This window comes from Sorex araneus, chromosome 4, assembly GCF_027595985.1.
Source record: "Sorex araneus isolate mSorAra2 chromosome 4, mSorAra2.pri, whole genome shotgun sequence".
NCBI classification, from domain to species: domain Eukaryota; kingdom Metazoa; phylum Chordata; class Mammalia; order Eulipotyphla; family Soricidae; genus Sorex; species Sorex araneus.
This window is the reverse complement of record NC_073305.1, coordinates 3,440,145-3,463,341: the sequence shown is the minus strand read 5'-3', so window position 1 is coordinate 3,463,341 and position 23,197 is coordinate 3,440,145. Positions and strand designations below refer to the sequence as shown.

The 23,197-nt window shown below is 67.9% G+C and overlaps 1 protein-coding gene across 1 annotated transcript; it reads right to left on the bottom strand.

Annotated features, from left to right (window-relative positions):
• Positions 1-529: 529 nt before the first annotated feature.
• On the bottom strand, positions 530-15,058 carry EDEM1 (ER degradation enhancing alpha-mannosidase like protein 1). Its single transcript, XM_055134965.1, has 13 exons — positions 14,983-15,058; positions 14,697-14,922; positions 11,405-11,477; positions 9,644-9,747; positions 8,763-8,934; positions 7,814-7,997; positions 7,452-7,626; positions 6,741-6,861; positions 5,570-5,740; positions 4,275-4,348; positions 3,516-3,612; positions 2,749-2,934; positions 530-2,621 (listed from the first exon to the last, which is right to left on the bottom strand). The coding sequence occupies exons 1-13, from the start codon at positions 15,056-15,058 to the stop codon at positions 2,532-2,534; spliced, it is 1,749 nt and encodes a 582-aa protein (XP_054990940.1). The 3' UTR covers positions 530-2,531.
• Between the last annotated feature and the right edge of the window lie 8,139 nt (positions 15,059-23,197).

Genomic DNA, 23,197 nt, shown 5'->3' with positions numbered 1-23,197 from the left:
TGGGTGTGACTCAAAAAGCAAAATAATGACAACAAAAACAAAACCAGCCGGAGCCCTTCTGCCTGCGCCGGAAGCCCTTGGGGAGGTGGGTGGCGGCGACCCTGGCCGGGGAGAGCGTCGGCCTGGGTGACACCCCCGAGACCCCCACACACCACGGACACCCGCGCACGCGTCCTCCCCGGGTCCCACGCGCCTACCCTGTGGCTCGGCTGAGCCCGGGCGGGGCTGGGGAACCCCCAGGGCCCGGCCCACGTCGTGGGGTCCTACCCTGGGCCCGTGACAGCAGCAGTGGATGGGGCCGGCCCCATTCGAGTCTCCCCCCTCCCCCCCCCCCCCCCCCCCGACTCCGGCCCGCTCAGGCCAGACAAGAGCCGGGCCCCGCCCCTGGGCGGAGGGCAGAGATCAGAGGGCCGAGCTGGGACAAGGTCAGGGTCCCCCACCCCCGCCCAGCCACCCCTGACCCATGTCCCCGCAGGGCCCTCGTACACACACAGCGTGTGTGCGTGTGAAGGAGAGACAGAAGCACAACTCAGAAATAAGAATCTTTTTAATAAAAATTATTCATAAAAATCCGAATAAATTTCAAAGAGCAAGATATTTCTTAATACATTTATAAAAGAACATTGGGTCCTTTTACAAAAAAAGCTTCCTCTTAATTTAAATACACTTATTTACAGGATAAACACGGAACATCATCAATGAGGCATATTGCACTTCACGAACAAGCCTTTGTCTCCACAGATTTCCCCTCAGCTTCCAACCCTACTTTATTTTTTTTTTTTTGCAAAAATCAAAAAATTTACCTTTTTTTAGTGCACAATAAATTAAAAATGCAGCTTGTGTTTTGCTATTTAAAACTAGAACAAAATACCTTTAAAAATACTATTTCTCTGCCCCTCAGTGAGAGGCCGGGGGGGGTGAGGAAGGGGCCCAGGAACTAAACACGCTCCCTGAACCCCGACCGGGACCCCCACTCCAGGGCCGCACCCACCGGGCCCCTGGCTGCAGTGGACACACGGCAGCCGGACCAAGGCCAGCGGGGGAGGGGGAGGGGCATGTGCAAGGTGGGGGGGGCGGGGAGGGGCCCAGCTGCACCCACACACCCCTGCACACACTCAATCGAACCAGAAGCGACGGGACGGGAGGGAAGAGGGGCCCGGACCCCCGGCCACACTCACAGGCCCAGCCCGCTGAGCTCCGTCCCTGGGGGGCTCACCAGCCCCCCGGCCCGCATAAGGCAGCGTCGACAGGCCTTGGCGAGAGCGCGGGGACGCGTGTGCACGGCGGGCATGAGGCACGGGGGTGGGGGTCTGCCATGCCCCCTCCCGGGAGACACAGCCAGACCCCAGCTCCAAAGGCGACAGGGTGAGGCGGGCCCAGAGGACCAGTGACCAGCAGCGCCAGGCCGGGGGCTGGACGGTGGCACTCGCCCTCGCACCCAGGGCCCGGCACTGGGCAGCGAGGGTCAGGGACGGGGCGAGACACGGGCCGCCGGGGGGTGCGAGAGGCCCCCCTTCCTCATGGCCCTCCCAAACGCTCGGAGGAAAGGGATGCACGCGTGCGTGGACACGAATGTGCTGCATGGACACGCGTGTGCACAGGTGTACACGCGCGTCAGGGTGGAGCATTTGAGGCCGACTCAGTGCAAAGACTGCAGGTACGTAGATTTCTCGGTATTTTGTTGTTGTTCGTTTGTTTCTGGGTCACACCCAGCGGTGCTCAGGGGCCACTCCTGGCAGTGCGGGGGGGGGGGGGGGGACCCTACGGGGTGTCGGGGCCGGACCCTGGTTGGCTGAGCGCTGGGCAGCGCCCTCCCTGCTGTGCTACGCTCTGGCCCCGACACGACCCTCAAGCATCTCGACCCTAGCGAGGAGGCCACGCGGCAAAGAAAGTGCTTCTGGAACAAGGTCAGGAAGAAATTAGGGGAAAAAAAGAATTAAAAAGGCAACATATAAAGTGGCATTTTTTTTTCTTTCTTTTTCATATAATAAATAAACGTTTGAAAGACAGAGGCCACGCCCCACGGCCGAGACCCTCCGCGGACGCCTCCAGGAGCTGAACCCGTACAGCTTGGGAGAAACAAGAGCTTTGACCGTCCCGGACGGGCCCGGCTGCGAGGCTGAGAGGGCGCCAGCAGCCCCCGCGCCCGGAGGGTGGAGGAAAGCGTCAGCCGGGCGGGGGCGACAGGCCAGGGCCCCCCAGAGCCAGGCCCCGCAGCCCCCCACCCGGCGGGGGCGTCTCTCCCGGAAGGCACCTGGTTGCGCGGGGAAGTCCAAGGCCGGCGCGAGCCTCGTCCCCGGGGCCCACCCGCCACGCTCGGGCGTGAGACTCTCCAGCCACCGGCAGCAGCGCGGGCGAGGGCGCGGGCACAGGCCAGGGCAGGACCGCCAGCCCCTGAGTCCGTCCTGGGCGGCCCCCGGGTGTCCTGGGCCCCCTGGGCCCGGGGCCCGCCCCCTCTCACCTCGGGATGCCGGAGAACAAGAGCACACTTTATTGAGCAGAGGAGACGCGCGGCGCGGGCGGGTCAGAGGTCAGAGCAGGCCGACCATCTGGTCGATCTGCCGCATGTAGACGCTCTTCAGGGGCAGCGAGTAGCGCCGCTCGTCGGGGACGCGGTTGCACTGCGGGGAGGGGGCCGGTGAGCGGGCTCAGGGCTGGGGCCCTCCCCTCCCCACTCCGCCCCCCTCCGATAGCCCAGGCGGGACGGCGGCAGGGGCTCGGGAAGCGGGCGCGGGGGGCAGCGCTTACGTTGGAGCTGGAGTTGAGGATGCGCAGCTCGGACCCCTTGGCCCCCGCGCCGGGCCGGCCGCCCTCGGCGAACAGGTCCTTCCAGGGCGACTCGCGCAGGTGCTTGTCCACGGACACAACGTGGCCCTCCGTGGTGAACATGTACCTGGTCCCGGACTTGTGCACCGGGTTCTCCTCGTCAAACAGCTGGGGGGGGGCACACAAAGGGCGCTCAGGGCCCCCCCCCGGGGCAGGAGGCACCCGGCACCCCCGGCACGGCCAAGGCCAGAGGCCACTGTCCCTGGGGACCCCGGGTCAGGTCAGCCCGCCCCGCCGGGAAGGCCGGAGGGAGGAGGCACGGCGGCGCGAGGGCCAGCGAGGAAAGGGTCGGGCCAGTGGGCTGGGCTGTGCTGGGACAGGGCCCGCGCCCCGGGGGGCTGAGGAAACTGCCCGGGGACGGCCGCGCGGCTCAGCAGGCGGCTGCGTCCTGGACTCTGCTGGACGCCGGTGAGGGACGAGCACAGTGGTCAGCACAGGCCTGTCCGGCCTCCCTCAGGCCCCCGTTGTGTGCACACCAGGTGCTGGGAAACACAGGGGGAGCCAGAGGACACAGGGACGCAGTGACACGGGACATGGGCCCCCCGGGAGTGGGACAGGACGCGGACACGGGCCCCCCGGGAGACGAGGCAGGACGCAGACACAAGCCCACCCGGGAGTGGGAGAGGACACGGACACAGGCCCCCCGGGGGGGACAGGACAGGCCTCGGACACGGCCCCGGCGCCCGTACCAGGTAGAGGTACTTGCAGGTCTCGCTGAGGAAGAAGCTCTCCATGCGGTCCTCCTTGGACTTGTCGATGACGTGGTGCAGCGTGGCGTACCCGCACCTGCAACATGGCGCGCTGAGCTCCCCACCCGCGCCCAGGGGCCGGGGGCTGCCGAGGCCACAGGCTCCTCCACCGAGTGGCTTCGCGGCTACGGCACCAGAGCTCGGGCCAAGAGCGCGGCCGCTCCAAGGACACGGCGGCCCCGACTGGGAGACGCTGGGAGCCCGGGGCCACGCAGGCGGGACAGACTGACCAGCGGTCAGAGAAGGGCCCAGAGTGGCCGAGGGCGCGAGGGCGCCTCTGACAGGGCTCGGCCCCTGAGCACAGCGGCCACGGCCCCAAGGAACCAGAGCCCCTCACGGCTGGACACGGTCTCGCCAGCAGACGCCGCGGTGCCCGGCTCGGTGAGAAGAACCCGCACGGCTGAGCCCGCCCAGAACAGGACCCCCAGGCCCGGGGAACCGGGCGCCCGTGACCCGGACCCCCGCAAACGCACAGGGAAGGGTCTGGGTGGGCCCGACACCCTGCTCCCGAGGCGAGACCCCGCAGGGCCACAGGCGGCCGCTCCCCGGGGACAGGGGACAGCAGGCCCAGGGCAGGCAGAGGGAGACGGCGCAAGGGGCGGGACACGGGACACCTCACGGCCCCCGGGCACCTCCCAGCCGCCCCGGCACCCCCGGGCGAGTCACGTAAGCGACAGGAGGCGGAACTTAGGAACTGACTTGACTCTCGTGTGCTTCTCCAGGCTCTGCAGGATGTCCACGCCCACGTGGAGGTAGAAGGGGTTCTTGGTGGCCTGCCAAGGGCGGGAGGACGCGTGAGCCACAGAGCCCACGCCCACAGCACACGGCACACGGACCACGGCACATAGCACACGGCACACGGCACATGGCACACAGCACACGGCACATGGCAAACAGTACACGGCACACTGCACACAGTACACAGCACACAGTATACAACACACAGCACACAGCACACGGCAGCACATGGCACACAGCACACAGCACACAGTACACAGCACACAGCACACGGCACACAGTACACAGCACACAGTATACTACATACGGCCCACGGCCCACGGCCCACAGCACACGGCTCACAGCACACGGCACACGGCCCACAGCACATGCCCATGGCACATGGCACACAGCACACAATCCACAGCCCACGACTCACGGCTCACGGCCCGGAGCCCGGCACGCCACTGCCCAGCCTGGAGGCTGCCCCCACGCGAACGGCTCCCACCGGGCCCAGAAACGAACACTGGCGCCGTGGCAGCGGCAGGACTGGCCTGAGAACCATCCCGGGGCTCCCGCCCGCCGGGCGACACTCGGGGCTGAGGCCCGGGGCTCCCGCACTCGGCCCTCAGGGCTCTCCGCCACCTGCCCTCGGTGCTCTCCGTCCGGAGGCTCCGGTGTAAGAGCCCGTGTCTGCCAGCACGCAGCGGACGGCACGGCCACACGGCAGAGCACGCGGCTGCACGAAACAGAACCCGCACCAGCACGCAGCGGAACCCCGCGGCTGCATGAAGCAGAACCCCGCAGCTGCACACGGTAGAACCCCGCGGCTGTACACGGTAGAATCCCGCACCAGCACACGGCGGAACCCCGCGGCTGCATGAAGCAGCTGCGAGGCAAAGCGACAAGCCTGAGGCCTGTGTGGCCGAGCAGAGCCCGGCGGGGAGGGCACGGCAGCAGCGAGCCGGCGGCCCTGGGCACCTCTGCCCTCTGAGGCCCTCCCAGCCCTGGGACAGCGGCATCCCGGAGCTCGTGAGAGCGGTCGCCACAGCCACGTGGAGTGGACGGGCGAGGGTGGGGCCCCTCGGCCAGGGCAGCTCCCCGGGCCAGAGGGTCTCTCGGAAGCACCTGCCGGAAGGGGCCGCAGGTGGGCGCCAGCAGTGCGGTGCCAGCCAGGGGCAAGGAGCTGGGCACCCAGCCCCGACCCGGCCCCGGCCCCGGGCGGCAGGGACAGCCACCGACGCGGTCCCTGGGCCCCGGGGGTCCCCGCGCGTCACCTGGTAGAGCAGGTAGGTGGACTCCACCAGCTCGGGCCGCAGCGGGTAGAAGAGCACGTCGGGGGCCTGCAGCTGCCAGTTGTAGCGCTCGGGCAGGGCCCCGTAGCGCTTCCAGATGGCGTAGTAGAAGGCGTGCAGGCAGATGGCGTCCTCCACGTCCCCGATCAGGACCTGCGGGCACCGGCCAGCGCTCACACGCAACCCCCAGCAAGCACGCGGACCCTGCTCAGACGCGCCCTCCCTCACCCCTGCTGGGGCTCACCCTCCCTCACCCCTGCTGGGACCGTCACTCCCTCAGCCCTGCTGGGGCTCACCCTCCCTCACCCCTGCTGGGACTGTCACTCCCTCACCCCTGCTGGGACCGTCACTCCCTCAGCCATGCCAGGGCTCACCCTCCCTCAGCCCTGCTGGGACAGTCACTCTCTCAGCCCTGCTGGGGCTCACCCTCCCTCACCCCTGCTGGGACCATCACTCCCTCACCCCTGCCGGGGCTTACTCTCCCTCACCCCTGCCAGGGCTCAACCCCTCTCACCCCTGCCAGGGCTCACCCACCCTCAGCCCTGCTGGGACTGTCACTCCCTCAGCCCTGCTGGGACTGTCACTCCCTCAGCCCTGCTGGGGCTCACCCTCCCTCACTCCTGCTGGGACCGCTCACCCTCCCTCACCCCTGCTGGGACCATCACTCCCTCAGCCCTGCTGGGGCTCACCCTCCCTCACCCCTGCTGGGACCGTCACTCCCTCACCCCTGCTGGGACCGTCACTCTCTCAGCCCTGCTGGGACCGTCACTCTCTCAGCCTTGCTGGGGCTCACCCTCCCTCACCCCTGCTGCAGCATGCTCCTGTTTTGTTGCTGGTTTTCACCCCTGCAGTGCTCAGTGCTCCTCTAAGCTCAGTGCTCAGGGAACGCTCCTGGAGGTGCTCAGGGGACCACACAGTCCCCAGGGTCCCCCTGCACGGCAGCCCACCTGGCCATCTCCAGCCCCTGACCCCAGTTCTTATCTGACCCACGAGCACGCGCAGAGACGAAACCAGCCCCAACAGCACCCAGACCAGCGCCGTGGGGTGGGGGTCGGGGCAGCATCCGGGCCAGCCTGGCCAGAGCCCGTGGGCCGAGGCAGGGCAAGGCGGGGCAGGGCAGGGCAAGGCGGGGGGAGGCGAGGGGAGGCAGCACCTGCAGTCCCGGGAAGAAGGCCTGCAGGGAGTCGATCCACGTGTTCATCAGCTGCCCACTGAACATGTTCACGTTCACGTACAGCGGCGGGTCCCCTTCGCCCTCGTTGCAGGCCTCCCGGCTGGAGGCACAGGCAGGGCGGGGCGGGAGGAGGAGACCCGTGAGACCGTGAAGGGGGGAAGCCGCCCCCCACCCGTCCCGGGGCTCAGGGCACGCCCCCAGGCCACATCCCTGTACCCCTGTGCGACCCAGGGCGGGCCAGCCGCACCTCCACACCCCTGCACGACCCAGGGAGGGCTGGGCCGCATCCCCGCACCCCTGCATGACCCAGGGCTGGCCGGGCTGCATCCCCGCACCCCTGCGCGACCCAGGGAGGACTGGCCCACATCCCCACACCCCTGCACAACCCAGGGAGAACTGGCCCACATCCCCGCCCCCCTGTGCGACCCAGGGAGAACTGGCCCACATCCCCGCCCCCCTGTGCGACCCAGGGAGGACTGGCCCACATCCCTGCACCCCTGCATGACCCAGGGAGGACTGGCCCACATCCCCGCCCCCCTGTGCGACCCAGGGAGGACTGACCCGCATCCCCACACCCCTGCGCGGCCCAGGGAGGACTGGCCCGCATCCCCGCACCCCTGCGCAGCCCAGGGAGGACTGGCCCGCATCCCCGCCCCCTGCACGGCCCAGGCGGGCGGCCGCCCCACACACCCTCTGCGCAGGTAGCTCTGGATGCTGCGGTAGGCGGCGTTGAACATGCGCAGGTCATCGTCCTCGCCGAAGAGGATGTAGGCCTTCAGCAGGTACTCGTAGAAGGAGTCCAGGCCGGCGCCCAGCCCGCTCTGCTTGCCCACCCAGTGGCCCGTCTGGATGTTGACCACGTTGCCTGCAGACAGAGCCCGGCCTGGGTTAGCGTGACCCGGGGCGGAGCGAGCAGGGCCTGACCGCGGCCCCCCAGCCCCGCTGTCCCCGCGGCCCCTCTGGGAGCCGTTCCCGCCTCGGAGGGCAGCCGCGCCCGGCGCCGTCCCGCAGAGGGGCGGAGGGGACCCGGAGGGGAGCCGGTGCCGCCGTACCCAGCAAGCCCGTGTCGTTGCTGCGCAGGCTCCAGAGCGCCTTCACGGCCCGCCGCGCCACCCACTCGAACGTGGAGTCGCCCAGCAGGCGGCTCAGGATCCCGAACTCCACCAGGAGCGAGCCCGCGCCCGCCGTGCACGTCTCGTTGTTGCTGTCGGGGGGCACGCCCGTCTTGAGGTTCACCTGCGGACACGGGACAGAGACGGACGCTGCAGGGCTGGACAGCAGGGAGGGCGTCTGCCTGGCCTGTGGCCAACCTGTGTTTGATCCCCGGGACCCTCTGTGGTCCTCAGCACTCCGGGAGGGTGCCCCGAGCACAGGGCTGGGAGTCAGCCCCGAGCACAGGGCCAGGAGTCAGCCCCGAGCACAGGGCCAGGAGTCAGCCCCAAGCACAGGGCCAGGAGTCAGCCCTGAGCACAGAGCCGGGAGGGAGCCCAGAGCACTGGGCTGGGAGTCAGCCCCGAACACAGGGCTGGGAGTCAGCCCCGAGCACAGAGCCGGGAGGGAGCCCCAAGCACAGGGCTGGGAGTCAGTCCCAAGCACAGAGCCAGGAGTCAGCCCCGAGCACAGAGCCAGGAGTCAGCTCCGAGCACAGGGCTTGGAGTCAGCCCCGAGCACAAAGCAGGGAGTCAGCCCCGAGCACAGAGCCGGGAGGGAGCCCCGAGGCACAGCTAGGGTGCCCCCAAACAAAACTAAACCCCAAAGAGCCAGGCCGCAGGGCCTGCTCACACCCACCCCCACTCACACCCGGGGCCCTCCTGAAGGTTGGCACAGAACCAAGCCCGTCCAGCACGGCGCGCCCAGGAGAGGGGCCGCGCATCTCCCGCCCGTAGCCCAGCCCTCTCGGGGGTCCTCGGGGATGAGGCCCTGTGAGAGGCCTGCGACGGGCCACAGAGAGAGCCCAGCGACGCCCCCCGGGGCCCCGCTCCCCCTGGGCAGGGCACCCACCCGCGGGTAGGGGATCCCGGTCTTGGTGTTCTCGAAGGCCGGGAGCAGCCGCACGGCCAGGTCGTGGGCCATGTGCAGCAGCTCGTTGTCGTAGCCCTTGACGGCCATGTCCCCGAAGGGCTGCTTGGCGTCCGTGATGATCCTGTGTGCCGAGAGCAGGCTGCCCAGGACCCTGCGACAGAGGGACAGAGTGAGGCCGCGCCCGGCCAGCAGGGGGCGCGCACACCCGCCACGGGAACGCGGGGCCCTCCCGGTGTGATTCACAGTCGGGACTGGCCGAAGCCAAGCAAAGGCGACCTTGTCCCTGGCTGCCAGGTCCCGGTTGGGGCGAGCCCAGGCGAGGAGGGAGCAAAGCGGGCGCCACCGCTCAGCCCAAGGCCTCTCCAGTGCTCCGGGACAGAGTTGTTCACGGCACTGTCGGTATCAGGGGGGCTCGGGCCACTCCCTGGGTGCAGGGGGGCGACTCTTGCCTCTGCCTGGGGTTCCAGAAGCTGCCGGGGGTGTGGAGGTGCACGCCGAGCCCCCCGCCCAGCCGAGCCCCCCGCCCAGCTGCACTCTCATCTCCGCAAGGCGCCCCCCAGACGCTCACACGGACTGGAGGGACAATGGTTATGTGACGTGACTCCTGGGGTGGGACGGGGCCCGATGCAAGAGGGGCCTGAGAGCAGGACAGCGGGGAGGACACCCACAGGGTGCCCCGGGCAGGGCCAGGAGTGGAGAGGACTCAGCCCTGAGCACCGCAGGGTGCAGCAGCTGCCGGCGAGAGGCCGGTGAGCGTCCAGGAGGGGTCTGAGGGGCCTGCGAGGGCGCCATGGGGGCGGCCCCGAGACCGGAGTGCGCCTGGCCACGGCGCCCCCGGCGCGTCCCGCCGGCGAGGTTACCTGATCGTGGCCTCGAACACCTGCACGGTGGAGTCCCGGTCGAAGGAGACGGTGTCGATCACCAGCCTGACGGCTTTCTGGAACTCGGAGGAGTTTCCCATGATCTGGGGGAGAGATGGCGGGACGTGAGCGCAGGCGGCAGACGGGGCCGCACAGGCGGGCCCGGGGCAGAACCGCACCAGCACCGGCTCGTCTGCCCGCCCCGAGCTCCGCCCCGGGACGCGCAAGGCCGCCACGATCCCCGCGGCGAGCGGGAACGAGCCCCACCGTGAAGACGCGAGGCCGCGGCTCTCGCAGGTCCTCGGGCTGGGCTGGGTGCCGGGTTCCCGGGAAGGGGCTCGCTCACTGGGAAACGGATTTGCCCGAGCAGGCCGGGAAACGTCAGCGCGACTTCAGGGCAACACGGGGAAGCAGCGGGATCCAACCCAGGCGTGCAAGTAGCCAGAGAGCGGCGCGTCCCCTGGGATCCGTGGGCCGGGTATGGGGCCACACGCCCAGCGATGCCTGACGGGTGCCCCAGGGACGGAACCTGGGCCTGTGCTCGACGCCGAGTGCTCCCTGGGCCCCGCGTGAACTTGGCCAGACGTGGCCCAGAGTCAAACGTGGCGCCTGGCTCGGGCGTCGGGGACAGTGCAACCAGTGACGCAGACTTGGCGGCTTCCGAGTCCCAGAGCAAGGCGCGCCAACACGCTTCCGTCTCCCCAAACTCTGACACGACTCGGGTCTTACGGCACCGCAAAGACGCAGGGGTGGTGGTGGAGGGGGGTGGCTGTGGGCCCCTCCCGCCCCAAGCCAGCCCGGGGGGCCCGGGACGGCAGGCACAGCCCCAGAGAAACGTCCCTAGTCGGCAGGGGAGCACAGCTGGGACCCTCTGCTGAGAAGCCGCAGGGTGGGGCCGTTTCCTGGGGGGGGGGAGGCACCTGCACCCTGCGGGCAGACGGGGGCTGGGCGGGAGTCCCGGGGCGTCACACGTCTGTCCCGGGCGGCTTCTCAGCCTCCCCGGGCGGCTGTGCACAGGCCCCAGCAGCGAGACCCTCACGCGGACTCCTCCAGCTCGGGGAAGAGGGTCTTGCTGGGGGTCCACACCGGGAGGGGGCAGCTGCCCTTGGGTGCACGGCGGGGGCGTGCGGATGGGCCCACGGGGAGGGCGCCCGGGGCGAGCAGGGCCTGGACGGGCGTGTCGGGGCACATTCTCGGCGTGCCGGGGCGGGTGAGGGCGGCCACGCACCTCCCCAGGGGACGCTGGACCCGGCCACGGCTGGGATGAGACCTGAGCCACATTCCGGTAATTCTCCCTTCCCGGAGGCCAGGGCAGACGCGGCCGGCACTGCCCACGAGCCGGCAGGACCGTGGACCACAGCAGAGAGGAAGGCATGACGGTCCCCTCACCCCTGCCAGGAAGCCACGGGGACGGCGCGTCCACCCACGGCCCCCAGGTGGACCCAGCGGGCTCCGGGTCTCAGCTGGGAGCCCAGCGTGGACGCCGGAAACGGTGAGCTTCCGTGAGACCCGCTGGACTCTGAGGGACTCTGAGGGACCCCGAGGGAACCCGAGGGACGGAACTGCTCCCGTCCGCGGTGGGCCTGCTGCCTGCCCTCTCGGGGACGAGGCCCCGCCCTCCCGGCACCATCATTAGAGGAACCGAGAGCAGCCGGGCTGGGGCTGCGGCCCCACGAGGCCTCCCCGGCAAGCTGCCGCCCCCCCCCCCCCAGGGAAGGCCAGCAGGGCCAGCGGGAACGGGGAGGCGGACCCGACACTCACCGCCAGGGTGTCCAGCGCGTCCACCAGCGTCAGGGAGTAGTTCCCGAGGACATCATTGATATTCAGGTTTGAACTGGGAAAAAAGAGAGAAAATGAAACAGAGGAAGATTGCTTTTCAGAAAAAAATAAACAAAAATACAGTCAAAACTCAGCAGCCGGGGGCTGGAGCGATAGCACATCGGGGAGGGCGTTGGCCTTGCACGAGGCCGACCCGGGTTCGAATCCCAGCATTCCATATGGTCCCCTGAGCACGGCCAGGAGTAATTCCTGAGTGCAGAGCCAGGAGTAACCCCTGTGCATTGCCGGGTGTGACCCAAAAAGAAAAAAAAAAAAAAAACTCAGCAGCCGTCGAAAACCCACCCCGGACCTCAGGGAGCAGGACCCGGGGCGTCTCTCTGGGGAGCCGGGAAGCGTGCCCGCGTCCTCCGCCCCCCCTGGCGGAGGTCCTGGCAAACGCAATCGTCTCTCCATCTGGCCCAGAGAGATCTCTGATGCCCAAGCTGCCAGGACAAGCAAGGCAGAGCAAGTCCCCTGGGCGGTCACGGGGAACGGGCCACCAGGAGGCCTCCCGCCGGACGCAGGGCCCGCTTCTTCCTGGGGGAGCCACGCCACAGGGGCCCCGGGACACGTGCACGCACACACGCCCGCCACGGGCACCTGCTTCCCCAGCCGCACCTGCGCTGCTCGCACCCGTGGCTCTGGGCACTGCGGGGGGGAGGGGGAGAAGAAACTGTCTGGGGGGCCGGAGCGACAGCACAGCGGGGAGGGCGCTTGCCTTGCAGGAGGCCGACCCGGGTTCGATTCCCAGCATCCCATAGGGTCCCCTGAGCACTGCCAGGAGTGATTCCTGAGTGCAGAGCCGGGAGTGACCCCTGAGCACTGCTGGGTGGGACCCAAGAAGCAAAATGAAAGAAAGAAAATTTTACAAGTCAAGAAGCCTGCTTGGGACCCAGCAGGGAAGCAAAGAAGGCGCATCCGGGGGACCCTGGGGTGGTCCCGAGACCCGGAGAGGATCTCCGGACGCTGGGATGAGAAACAAGCCGTCCCTGGACGGGCCAGAGGCCCCGCCCCCCTGCAGCCAGCCCCCCTCGGGCCCAGGAGGCGTCTGCAGCTCCGGGTGATGGGGCCCAAGTCCTTCCACTCAATCTGAACAAACTGCGAGGCCATCTCCACGCACCCTGGGTGCGTCCCGCAGTGCTGGGGGCTGAGTGCTGGGTGCTGGGTGCTGGGTACTCAGCCTGGGTCCAGGGTCGGAGATCCCGTGCTGGGACCCAGCACCCGGTGCCAGGGACTTTCTCAGACAAACTAGCGGGACGGGCCCACCGCCATCTCCTCTCGGCCACCCTGGCTTCTACCTGCCCATTCTGGGGGGCTGAGCGAGCACCCCCGGGGCAGCGCCGCCCAGCCCGGGGGGCCGCACACCTGCGGAGGAGCGGGCCGAGAGCGAGGTGTTCAGCTCTGCGGGCGGCAGGCGGATGTCTCCGGAAGGGCGCTGCGGCAGGAAGGCGGCCCCCCAGCCCCCACCAGACTCCGCCCCCAACTTCCTCTACACTGCCCGGGCCCACCACGGGCCCTGCGGCCCATCGCAAGGCTCTGCTCACCCCAAATCAGAGACGGGGGGCGCCGGGGGCCCCGACACACAGCCTGGACACCGAGGCCGTGCCAGTGGGCAGGCAGAGACCCTCCAGGCTCCACGTGCCACCAGGGCCCAGGGGGACAGGCCAGGGGGACAGGCCAGGGGGGCCATCGGCAGAGTCCGAGGTGGAGAAGCGCGGCTCAGTGGCCAGCCGGGGGTGGACAGAGACCCCCACGGCTGCCCACGGCCGGCGCCAGAGGGGCCTGAGCAGCGGTCACTCTCCGACAGAGCCCCGGGCAGTGTAGACGGACACCGGGGGCTGGTTCCGTCAGGCAGGACGCAAGGGGCGCAGGAGCCTCTGCCGGGACCACCGGGGCCACTGCACACCCGGCCCTGGGCTGAACCGTCTCGGGGGTCGGGGCGGCCGGCCTTCACGGCTGCCCCTCCGTCCTGGGGCCCAGGGTCAGGGGCCGCCACTGGGCCCCGCCACTTCCAGAACGCAAGACCCTGAGAGGTGCGGGACGGAGGGGCGGGCAGGAAGACCCCCGCGCCCGGCCCGGGCCGAGACACCTGCTCCAGGGTCAGCCCCAGCCCAGGGCCGCCCTCCAGGTCACACGGCCCAGCACCAGCAGGCCTGACCTCAGCCCTGCGGGCTGTCACACCCTGCCACGCCCAGACAAAGGCCAGCAGGCGCGAGGTGGCCCGGGCACACCAGGGTCCCTGGGGCCACCGAGAAAAACCCTCAAATGCCCTCAGTTCCCTTCCCGCCCGTCACACCCCAGGCTCCAGCACAACTTCCCCTTGGGCAGCCAGAGGGGCCGCAGTGTGGCCCCCACCGACACCCAGGACCCACCCCAACAGGGGCCGGGCGGGACAGGGCAGGGGGAGGGGCGACTGGGGGTCACAGGCTCCCACGGGGAGGGTTGTGGGAACTGGGGGTCACGGACTCCCGGGACTGGGGGCCTGGGGGGCATAGGATCCCGGGGCAGGTGTGGGGGGTCATGCACGGGGTGGAGGGGTAGAAGTGTAGGGGCTTGTTGGGGGTCTAAGGTTCCTGGGGGAGTGTAGGGGTCATGGGGAGTCCCAGGCCCCCAGGAAGAGTGTAGGGGCCTGTGGAGGAGTCCAGGGAAACTGGGGGGGAAGTGGGAGGACTGGGGGGGGTTCTGGGCCCCCTGGGGGGGAGTGGGGGAACTGGGTGGAGGATCCCTGACCCCCGAGGCAGAGTAAGAGGACTGGGTGGGGGTCCCTGGCTCCCGAGGCAGAGTGGGGGGACTGGGCGGGGACCCCTGGCCCCCCGAGGCAGAGCGGGGGTCTGGGCGGGGGTCCCTGGCCCCCCGAGGCAGAGCGGGGGACTGGGCGGGGGTCCCTGGTCCCCCGAGGCAGAGCGGGGGGACTGGGCGGGGGTCCCTGGCTCCCGAGGCAGAGTGGCGGGACTGGGCGAGGGTCCCTGGCTCCCGAGGCAGAGTGGGGGGTATGGGCGGGGGTCCCTGGTCCCGAGGCAGAGTGGGGGGACTGGGCGGGGGTCCCTGGCTCCCGAGGCAGAGTGGGGGGTCTGGGTGGGGGTCCCTGGCCCCCGGGGCAGAGTGGGGGGACTGGGCGGGGGTCCCTGGCCCCCGAGGCAGAGTGGGGGGACTGGGCGGGGGTCCCTGGCCCCCGAGCAGAGTGCCGCCCCGCCCCCGCCCCCGCCCCCGCCCGGCCCGGCCCGGCCGCACTCACGGGTCCCCGCGGTCCGGGCCGCGGCCGCGGCAGTGGATGGGGTTGAGCTCGTCCTGCGGGAAGGCGTGCGCCATGTAGTTGTCGTAGCCGAAGACGAACATGCCCCGCGCGCGGTCGCGCATGCGGGCGCGCAGCCCCGGCGGGAAGGCGCCCGCGTAGCGCCGCTCGTACTCGTCGCGCCCGCGGCCCCCCCAGGGCGCCCCCCGCGGCGGGGGCGGCCGCGCCGGGCCGGCGGGCGCGGGGCGGGGGCGCGGCCAGGCGGGCGCGGGGGGCCGCGGGCCCGGGCCGAGCGCCAGCCAGAGCGCCGCGTGCAGGCCCAGGCGCAGCAGCAGCAGCGCCAGCACGAGCGCTCGCCAGGGCATGGCCGCGCCGGCCCGCGGGCATCCTGCGCCTCGGGGCCCGCCCGCGCCGCCGCCGCGCGCGGCCCCTTTAAGGAACTCCCCCGTGACGCGCCCGGAACCGGCCCATTGTCCCCCGCCCCCGGCCCCGCCGGCCCGCCGGCCCGGCCCCGCGCCCGCCCGCCCGGGATTGGCCCGGCCGCCGCCCGGCTCGCGGGGCGCCGCCCGGGGCTCCGGCGGGCGCCATAGGCCGCCCCGCGCGCGCCGCCCCGCCCCCCCGCCGGGCCCCGCCCCGGCCCCGCCTCGGCCGCCGCCGCCCCGCCCCGGCCCCGCCCCGGCCGCCTCCGCCCCGCCCGGCCGCGCGCTCCGACCACGCCCCCGCCCCGCCCCAGCGGCCGCCGCTCCGCCGAAGCCCCGCCCCGGAGCCCGGGCCCCGCCCCGCGCCTGGCTCGGCCCCGCAGCCGAGCCGGGCCCCGCCCCCGCGTGTGGCCCCGCCCCCGGTCCGGGCCCCGCCCCGCGCCCGGCCCCGCCCCGCGCCCGGCCCCGCCCCCGGGCGGTCCCCAGGGCGGAAGAGCTGGCGTGGCGGGCCCGGGCCGCTCGGGGCCGCGGGCGGAGAACTTGCAGCCAATGGGCGCGCGGCACGGAGCGCGGCCCCGCGCCGGATGCGGACGTGGCCCGACCCGTCCGGTCCCGAGCGCGGCCCGAGGGCGCCCGCGAGAGGCCGGGAGGACGGGCCCCCCCTGCGCGCGGCGGGCGGGGCGTGATGCCGTCGGGGCCCGGAGTTCGGCCTCGCCTCTGCCCGGCCCGACTGCGCGCGGGCCGCGGGGTCCGGGCGCCCTGGCACGGGGGGCAGGGGGGGGCTCTCCCCCGCGTCGGCTCCGAGGGGCTTCGCCGCCCTCAGTCAGCCCCTGGGGGCCCCGCTGGGGATCTGGAGCCGCCCCCGGGGGCCGCCCCCGCCCCGCCTCCCGTCCTGCCGAACTGGTTCCTGAAAAGCCGGGCAACAGGCTCGGGGCCGGCGGAGAAGTGAGTCAGGAGGACGGAGGCACAGCCTGGAGTCACAGCCTTGCAGTGCCGGTGTGACGGGCGCCGGCTCAGGGGCGGCTGGCACCGAGAAGCCCTCCAGGCTGGCACCCAGAAGCCCTCCAGGCTGGCACCCAGAAGCCCTCCAGGCTGGCACCGAGAAGCCCTCCAGGCTGGCACCCAGAAGCCCTCCAGGCTGGCACCCAGAAGCCCTCCAGGCTGGCACCCAGATGCCCTCCAGTCTGGCACCCAGATGCCCTCCAGTCTGGCACCGAGATGCCCTCCAGGCTGGCACCCAGAAGCCCTCTAGGCTGGCACCCAGATGCCCTCCAGGCTGGCACCCAGATGCCCTCCAGGCTGGCACCGAGATGCCCTCCAGGCTGGCACCCAGAAGCCCTCCAGGCTGGCACCCAGATGCCCTCCAGGCTGGCACCCAGATGCCCTCCAGGCTGGCACCGAGATGCTCTCCAGGCTGGCCGCCCTCCCGCCTCCCGGGGCCCCGCAGGGGTCAGCCAAGCCTCAAGAGTCTTGACGGGCGCTGGGGGCCAGTCTCGCCGAGGAAATTCTGCTTCTCCCCCCGCGGTGAGAGATGCGGAGGACGGACCTCTCCTCGCCAGGAGCGCAGACTGGCCGGAGAGGCGGCGCGGGACGGCCTGGCTTGGAAACTGGAACCGAAGAGGTCCGGGCAGGCTGCACCTCCCGAGGTCGGGGTGGAGGGCCCCGGAGCCCAGCGACCAGGCCCAGCCTCCTGCACGGGGAGTGTGCCAGGGCCCGGCTTAAAGCCCAACTTTGAAGTCTCCGCCCTGGACAGAAGAGGGGGGGCTGCTCCTGGCTAGGCACAGGCCCATAAGAACAAAGCTTCCGTGGCCAGACAGACGTGGACTGTGGAAAAGCGATGGCCGCCCTGACACACGTCTCAGCGCGTTGCAGGAGCCAGAGGGACTCAGTCTGATGGGGCCTCTCCGTCCAGAGCCCGTGACAAGTGGCCGGAAAAGGGCCGCAGTCTGCCACCCTCGGTGTCAGTCACTCCGGGGTCTCATTCCCCTTCCCAAGCCTCCGCTGAGACGACTCGAATCCGTCTCCTGCAAGGCACAGCCTAGGGCGCGGGGAGGGCCACGGAAGTGCTTCCTTCTCAGGGGAAACCGACTCCCAGGGAAATGCAGTGTCCCGGGCCAGGTAACCAGGGCTGTGAGCCTCGGACAGCACCTGTTGTTGGCGACCCCCACACTGAAAGAAAGAACACTGACACGTACTTTTGCCGGAAACCACCTAGAGGCCCTACCGCAGAGAGGACAGCCCGGAACCCGGGCTCTGAAGCAGGAGTGCCAGGTGTGGGCAGCGTAGACCGATTTCCTGCACCTGTTTCCTCCTTAGCACGCAGTGGACAGTGCCCACACCCTCCACCCGAGTCCTGCAGCTCGTCACAGGCTCCGCCACCTTCCTGCTTCCGGGGCCCCTGCACTGGGTCACTCACTCCTGCTCAGCTGCTGTCTCTTCCTGGGGCTGGAGCAATAGCACAGCGGGGAGGGCGTTTGCCTTGCACACGGCCAACCCGGGTTCGAATCCCAGCATCCCATATGGTCCCCTGAGCACCGCCAGGGGTAATTCCTGAGTGAGAGCCAGGAGTAACCCCTGTGCATCGCTGGGTGTGACCCGAAAAGCAAAAAAAAAAAAAAATAGAATTTGATCGTTCCACGTATACAATGTACCCTTACCAGCGCGACGTGCAGAATTATCACCACGTCTCGGGGGAGCTTCTGACCTGCACTGAGGCACGCAGCCCAGCCACGCACCCCCCGGGACACGGGAAAATGAAGCCCTTCCAGTCTCCAATGCACTATTTGGGGAGAAAACCGTGAAATAGGACAAGAGCGAAACTGAACATAGACCAACAACAATTGAGAACTCGCCGAGTGCGTGTGCCTGGAGTCGCCAGTTTGGGTGGGCCGGCCTCTCCGACGTGTGAGAACACCCCACAGAGTGACTCGCCTTGGGGGCCAGAGAGCTGGCCGACACGGGGAAGGCCCCCGCCTCACACGTGGCTACGCTGGGTTTGTTCCTTAGATCCACCTTTCCCCAAGCACTCCCTGGCCTGGTCCCTGAGCCCCTGAGCACTGAGCCAGGAGTCGGCCCTGAACACCACTGGGTGTGGCCAAACGATGAAAATGACCAAGTCACTTTTTTTTGTTTGGTTGGGTTTTTGTTTTTTTTTTATTCTTTTATTGATTCACCATGTGGAAAGTTACAAAGCTTTCAGGTTTAAGTCTCAGTTATACAATGCTCAAACACCCATCCCTTCACCAGTGCACATATTCCAACACCAAGAATCACGATATACCTCCCCCCTTCCCCCCACCTCCCCAGCCTCCCACCCCGCATGTGTAACTGGTAAATTTCACTTTACTTTCACTTTACTTTGATTACATTCAATATTTAAACAAAAAATTCACTATTATTGATTTGGAGTTTCTCCCCCCTAAAGTCGATCTGCTGAAAAGAAAGCATTTGGTAATTTGTTTTCCATTGCTGAGAATGAAGAGATATGAGGTCAGGAGGCCGCACCAGCAGCAGCATAGTTTTGGATTTCTGTTGTGTTTTTTTTTTTTTTTTTTTGCTTTTTAGGTCACACCCGGCAATGCACAGGGGTTACTCCTGGCTCTGCACTCAGGAATTACCCCTTGCGCTGCTCAGGGGACCACATGGGATGCTGGGAATCAAACCCAGGTCGGCCGCGTGCAAGGCAAACGCCCTACCCGCTGTGCTATCACTCCAGCCCCAAGTCACTTTTTTTTTTTAATTTAATCACCATGAGATGCAGTTACAAAGCTTTCGTGTTTGAGTTTCAGTCAGACAATGATCGAACACCCGTCCCTCCCCCAGTGCACATTCCCCCCCACCAGTGTCCCCATTCCCCCCATCCCAGCGCCCCCCCATGCCTCCCTGGCAGACAATTTCCTTCTTTCTTTCTCTCTCTCTACTTTGGGCCATTATGGTTTACAATACAGACACTGAGAGGCCGTCACGTTTGGTCCTTTGCCTACTCTCAGCATGAGCGATCCCCCCAACCATCCCTGACTCAGTGACCCCTTCCCCATCCCAGCCGCCTTCTCCCCCGGCTCATGAGGCAGGCTTCCACCCACGGGGCAATCTTCCTGGCCCCTGTGTCTACTATCTACCGAGTGACTCTTTAGTCACTCTGACTTTGGCAACTGAAACCAGTGGTTGAAACCTGTTGCTCATCTGGTGAACATGTATTTTACTGCCTTTAAAAATAAGCTTCTGCGGGCGGGAGAGCAGCACAGAGGGTGAGGCCCTCGCCTGGCGTAGGGCCCGCCAGCTTCAATCCCTGGCACCCCAGAGGGCCTCCTGGGCCCCACCAAAAGCAAAGAAAGAAGCTTCTTACGGCCGGAGAGAGCTCAGCTGGCAGGAGCGTGTGCCTGGCAAGCTCCGTGCCTGGGTTTGATGCCAGCACGCGTGTCCCCTCCCCCCACCCCGGCACCTCCGGGGCATCTCGGGTGTGGGGTGGGGTGTGGCTCTGCTCGGCTGGCGCCAGAGACGGGCTCAGAATGCAGAGCCCGTGGTGTGTGTGTGTGTGTGTGTGTGTGTGTGTGTGTGTGTGTGTGCGCGCGCGTGCGCGTGCCCCTGCCTCAGCTGTCCTGTGGAGCACGTCATCAGCAGGCTGGCAGAAGTTCCTGGCATTTCCAAAGCGGTGGGAAGCGCACAACCATTCTCGGTTTGGGTCCTACTCTCAGCAGTGCTCGGGGACCGTAGAGTGGCAGGAATCAAACCGGCTCAGGCCTTTGGTCCCAGGCCCCGTCGGAAGGATGAGGAAAGCGAAGGCTGACCGCTAAGAGCAAGTCCTCTTTTTTTTTTCTTTTTTTGCTTTTTTTGGTCACACCCGACGATGCTCAGGGGTCCCTCCTGGCTCTGCACTCAGGAGTCACTGAAACCCCTGGCGGTGCTCGGGGACCATCTGGGATGCTGGGAATCGAACCCGGGTCCACCACGTGGAAGGCAAACGCCCTCTCCACTGTGCTGTCGCTCCAGCCCCAAGTCCTCCTTCCTTCAGGCGCGGACGGGCTCGGGGCGGGAGCGGCCGGCTGGAGACAGCGCCTCGCCTCGGGAACGGCCTGAACACGAGACCCTGCGGCTAGGGGCGATGCGCTCGCCTGCGAGCCAAGGGCATCCTCCGTGGGCGGCTGCCGGGAACAGCGGGGGACGTGGGGCGACAGAGGGGCCCCGTGTCAGCAGCGGAACCCAACTCTTCTGTTTTCCAAGGGGTTTCTCCCCGACGTGTTTTCTGTTCCTCCGAGCGGTGAGAACATTCTAGTCGCACTTAGCAACCGGCAGTTGTGAGCTGAGCCTCGGGCTGGAGCACCACGCAGCCCCGAGCCGGGAGGGAGGGAGGCAGGCAGCGGCCGCGCTGGCCAGCCCACCTTCCAGGCTCAGCGACCTTCCTGGCTTGGGACACTCAGCCACCCCCAGCAGCCACGGAGTGTCCAGGAGCCCGGCTCTCTCCACTGCCCCCTGCTGGCCACCGCCACCCGCCTCTCTGCCGGGAGAAGTTGTTTCTGGACTCTTCTGCCCTTCGGGTTTGTTTGTTTGTTTTGTTTTGATTTTTGCTCTTTGGGCCACACCCAGCGATGCACAGGGGTCACTCCTGGCTCTGCACTCAGGAATTACCCCTGACGGTGCTCAGCTCAGGGGACCCTATGGGATGCTGGGAATCGAACCCGGGTTGGCCGTGTGCAAGGCAATCGCCCTCCCCGCTGTGCTGTCACTCCAGCCCCTGCCCTTCCTTTTACACCTAAATAAACTCGGCCACTCACTGCCCACATCGCTCGGACCCTTGTCAGGGCAGCCGCCCATGCTCCGTCCGGGGGTCACGTGCTGGGGCTGGCTCCATGGTGGAGCTGCCCCCTCCCCCCCAGCCTTCCATCAACGTTTGGCAGGGGAGAGGCGTGGGGAGGGACTTGGGGCCTCCTCCAGGAGCACTCGGCGTCCCTCTCGGTCTGTGTTGGTCACGCCGTGCGGCACGAGGGACAGAGCCCTGTCTGGGTGCATGTGTGGCGCGCGCGTGCCCCCTGCGTTCCCTCTCTGGTCCGACACCAGCACTGCAAACCGACCGTTCTTCCCAATCCTGCACCCGGGAACTGCAGGTCGGACAGACTGAAGCCACGGGGCTCCTCCCCCAGCCGATCCCGCGGGGACGCTGCAGTTCCTGGGTCCCAGCTGGAATGACCTCACCGGAGCGCGGGCTCCTGAGGGCGACGGGTAAATGAATCCCACAGCTGCCGCCGGGCAGGCTCCCCCGGGACCCCTCCGCCTCCAGAGGCGGTGCTGGGCGCCGAGTCTTGAGAGGCACTGCGGGGAGGGCACTGAATCAGCAGGAAAGGCCGCCGGGCCGGGGAAGTGGCGGGTTCTGTGGCCCACGGTCTCCCCTTCGCCACAGACGGGCAGGTGGGGGCGCGGGCTGGCACCGGCTTCCTTCCAGCCCTCCTCGACGCCACCCCTTGGGGCTGCGGACCCAGTCCACGCACGGTTCTATCACGGGAGGGGACGACCCGGGCAGCCAGCCACGCGGCCACAGGTACCCAGCCACGGCCCACGCGGGCGACACCCCCAGACGGGCTCTGGCAACCTCATTTCCGGATCGAGACATGAGGGTGAAATAGGCCAAACGTCTCTGGCGTCCTTCCTCCCTTCCCACCCCCTGCCCTTCCCTGGCCCCCTCCTCCTCGCCCTCACTGGACGGCACCTAAAAGCCAAACTCCGCCCACTTGTTTTGGGCTTGGGGCAGACAGCAGTGTCAGGGGTCACTCTCGGCAGGGTCCAGAGGGCCGTAGGCGGTGGCCAGGCCCGCGCCCCGGCAAGTGTCTGCCCTGCTGGACAGTCCAGGCTCCTCTCTCCAGCCCGAGAGCGCCAGATTTCTTGACCAAGTTTGGCTCCTTCAACTCAGAGAATTTAAATGTGACGTCCGCAAAACCTCTGGTCCTCTCAGAAACACACATGCGCCCAGCGGGCCACAAGGCCGAGCTCTGCCGTGACGGGTCGAGGGCAACCAAAGTTGAATCTGAGTGAAGATACAGAAAACCGCTGCTCCAAGTTTTAGTGAGACGGATGTTTGGTTTTCCCTGCAGGGGCTGCGGCTGCTCCTGGCTGGCTCTGCATGCAGGGGAGGGACCAAGTGGTACCAGGGACTGGACTGGGGCCGGACACACGCAGGGCACCTTATTCCCTGCACTCTCTCTCTAGACCCAAAGGTTTTAACAAGGTGCCTTTGGGGCTGGGGAGTCCAGCGGGCAGGGCGCTTGCACTGGGCTGACCCCCAGGTTTGACCCCCAGCCTCCTGTATCGTCCCGAACACCAGCAGGGGTAACCCCTGAGAATCACCAGGTGTGGCCCCAGGACAAATCTAACAAAGGAAGAAGTGCCTTTGACGGGGTGCGGGGAGAGAACTCGGGGACAGTGACGATGCTGGAGGACACTGTGTGCCTTAAAATCTAGCGAGGATGCAATTTTATTTATTTTTTTGCTTTTTGGGTTACACCCGGCGATGCACAGGGGTTACTCCTGGCTCTGCACTCAGGAATCACCCCTGGCGGTGCTCAGGGGACCATATGGGATGCTGGAAATCGAACCCAGGTCGGCCGCGTGCAAGGCAAACGCCCTACCCGCTGTGCTGTCACTCCAGCCCCCGGACGCAATTTTAAATCACGGTGCTTAAGTAAAATCATCTTTGCTTTCAAAGATGTGCCGTGAGCGGGCAGGAGGCAGTGCTGTGCCCAGGGCACACGCCAGGCTTCGGTCACTGGCCCCGCAGCTGCTGCCGGCGTCTCCCCCCGCCCGTAGCGCCCGGTGGGCCCACACCCTCGGCCTTGTGCTGACCGACAGGACAGCCTGCAGGCCCTGGGCGGGGAGGTCCCGGCCATGCCCATGCCCGCGCAAACAGTCAGGGGACCCCTCCCCTGTGTGAGCACCGAGACCCGGGGGACCCTGGGACACGCGAAGCAGGCGCTGTGAGGAAGTATCACTGTGGCTGTGACTCACTCCTCCCTCTCGGGAACTGAAGCCATGAACAGGCAGGTGCTGGGACTTGGTTTATTTGTGATTTACGCATCTGAGAGCAGCAGAACTGTGCGA

Coding starts and splice junctions, on each gene's coding strand:
- EDEM1 (XM_055134965.1), bottom strand. CDS start 15,058: ATGCCCTGGCGAGCGCTCGTGCTGGCGCTGCTGCTGCTGCGCCTGGGC. Junction 7,998..8,762: donor CCGGGATCCCCTACCCGCGG/GTGGGTGCCCTG, acceptor CCGTGTCCGCAG/GTGAACCTCAAGACGGGCGT. Junction 7,627..7,813: donor CAACGACACGGGCTTGCTGG/GTACGGCGGCAC, acceptor CTCTGTCTGCAG/GCAACGTGGTCAACATCCAG.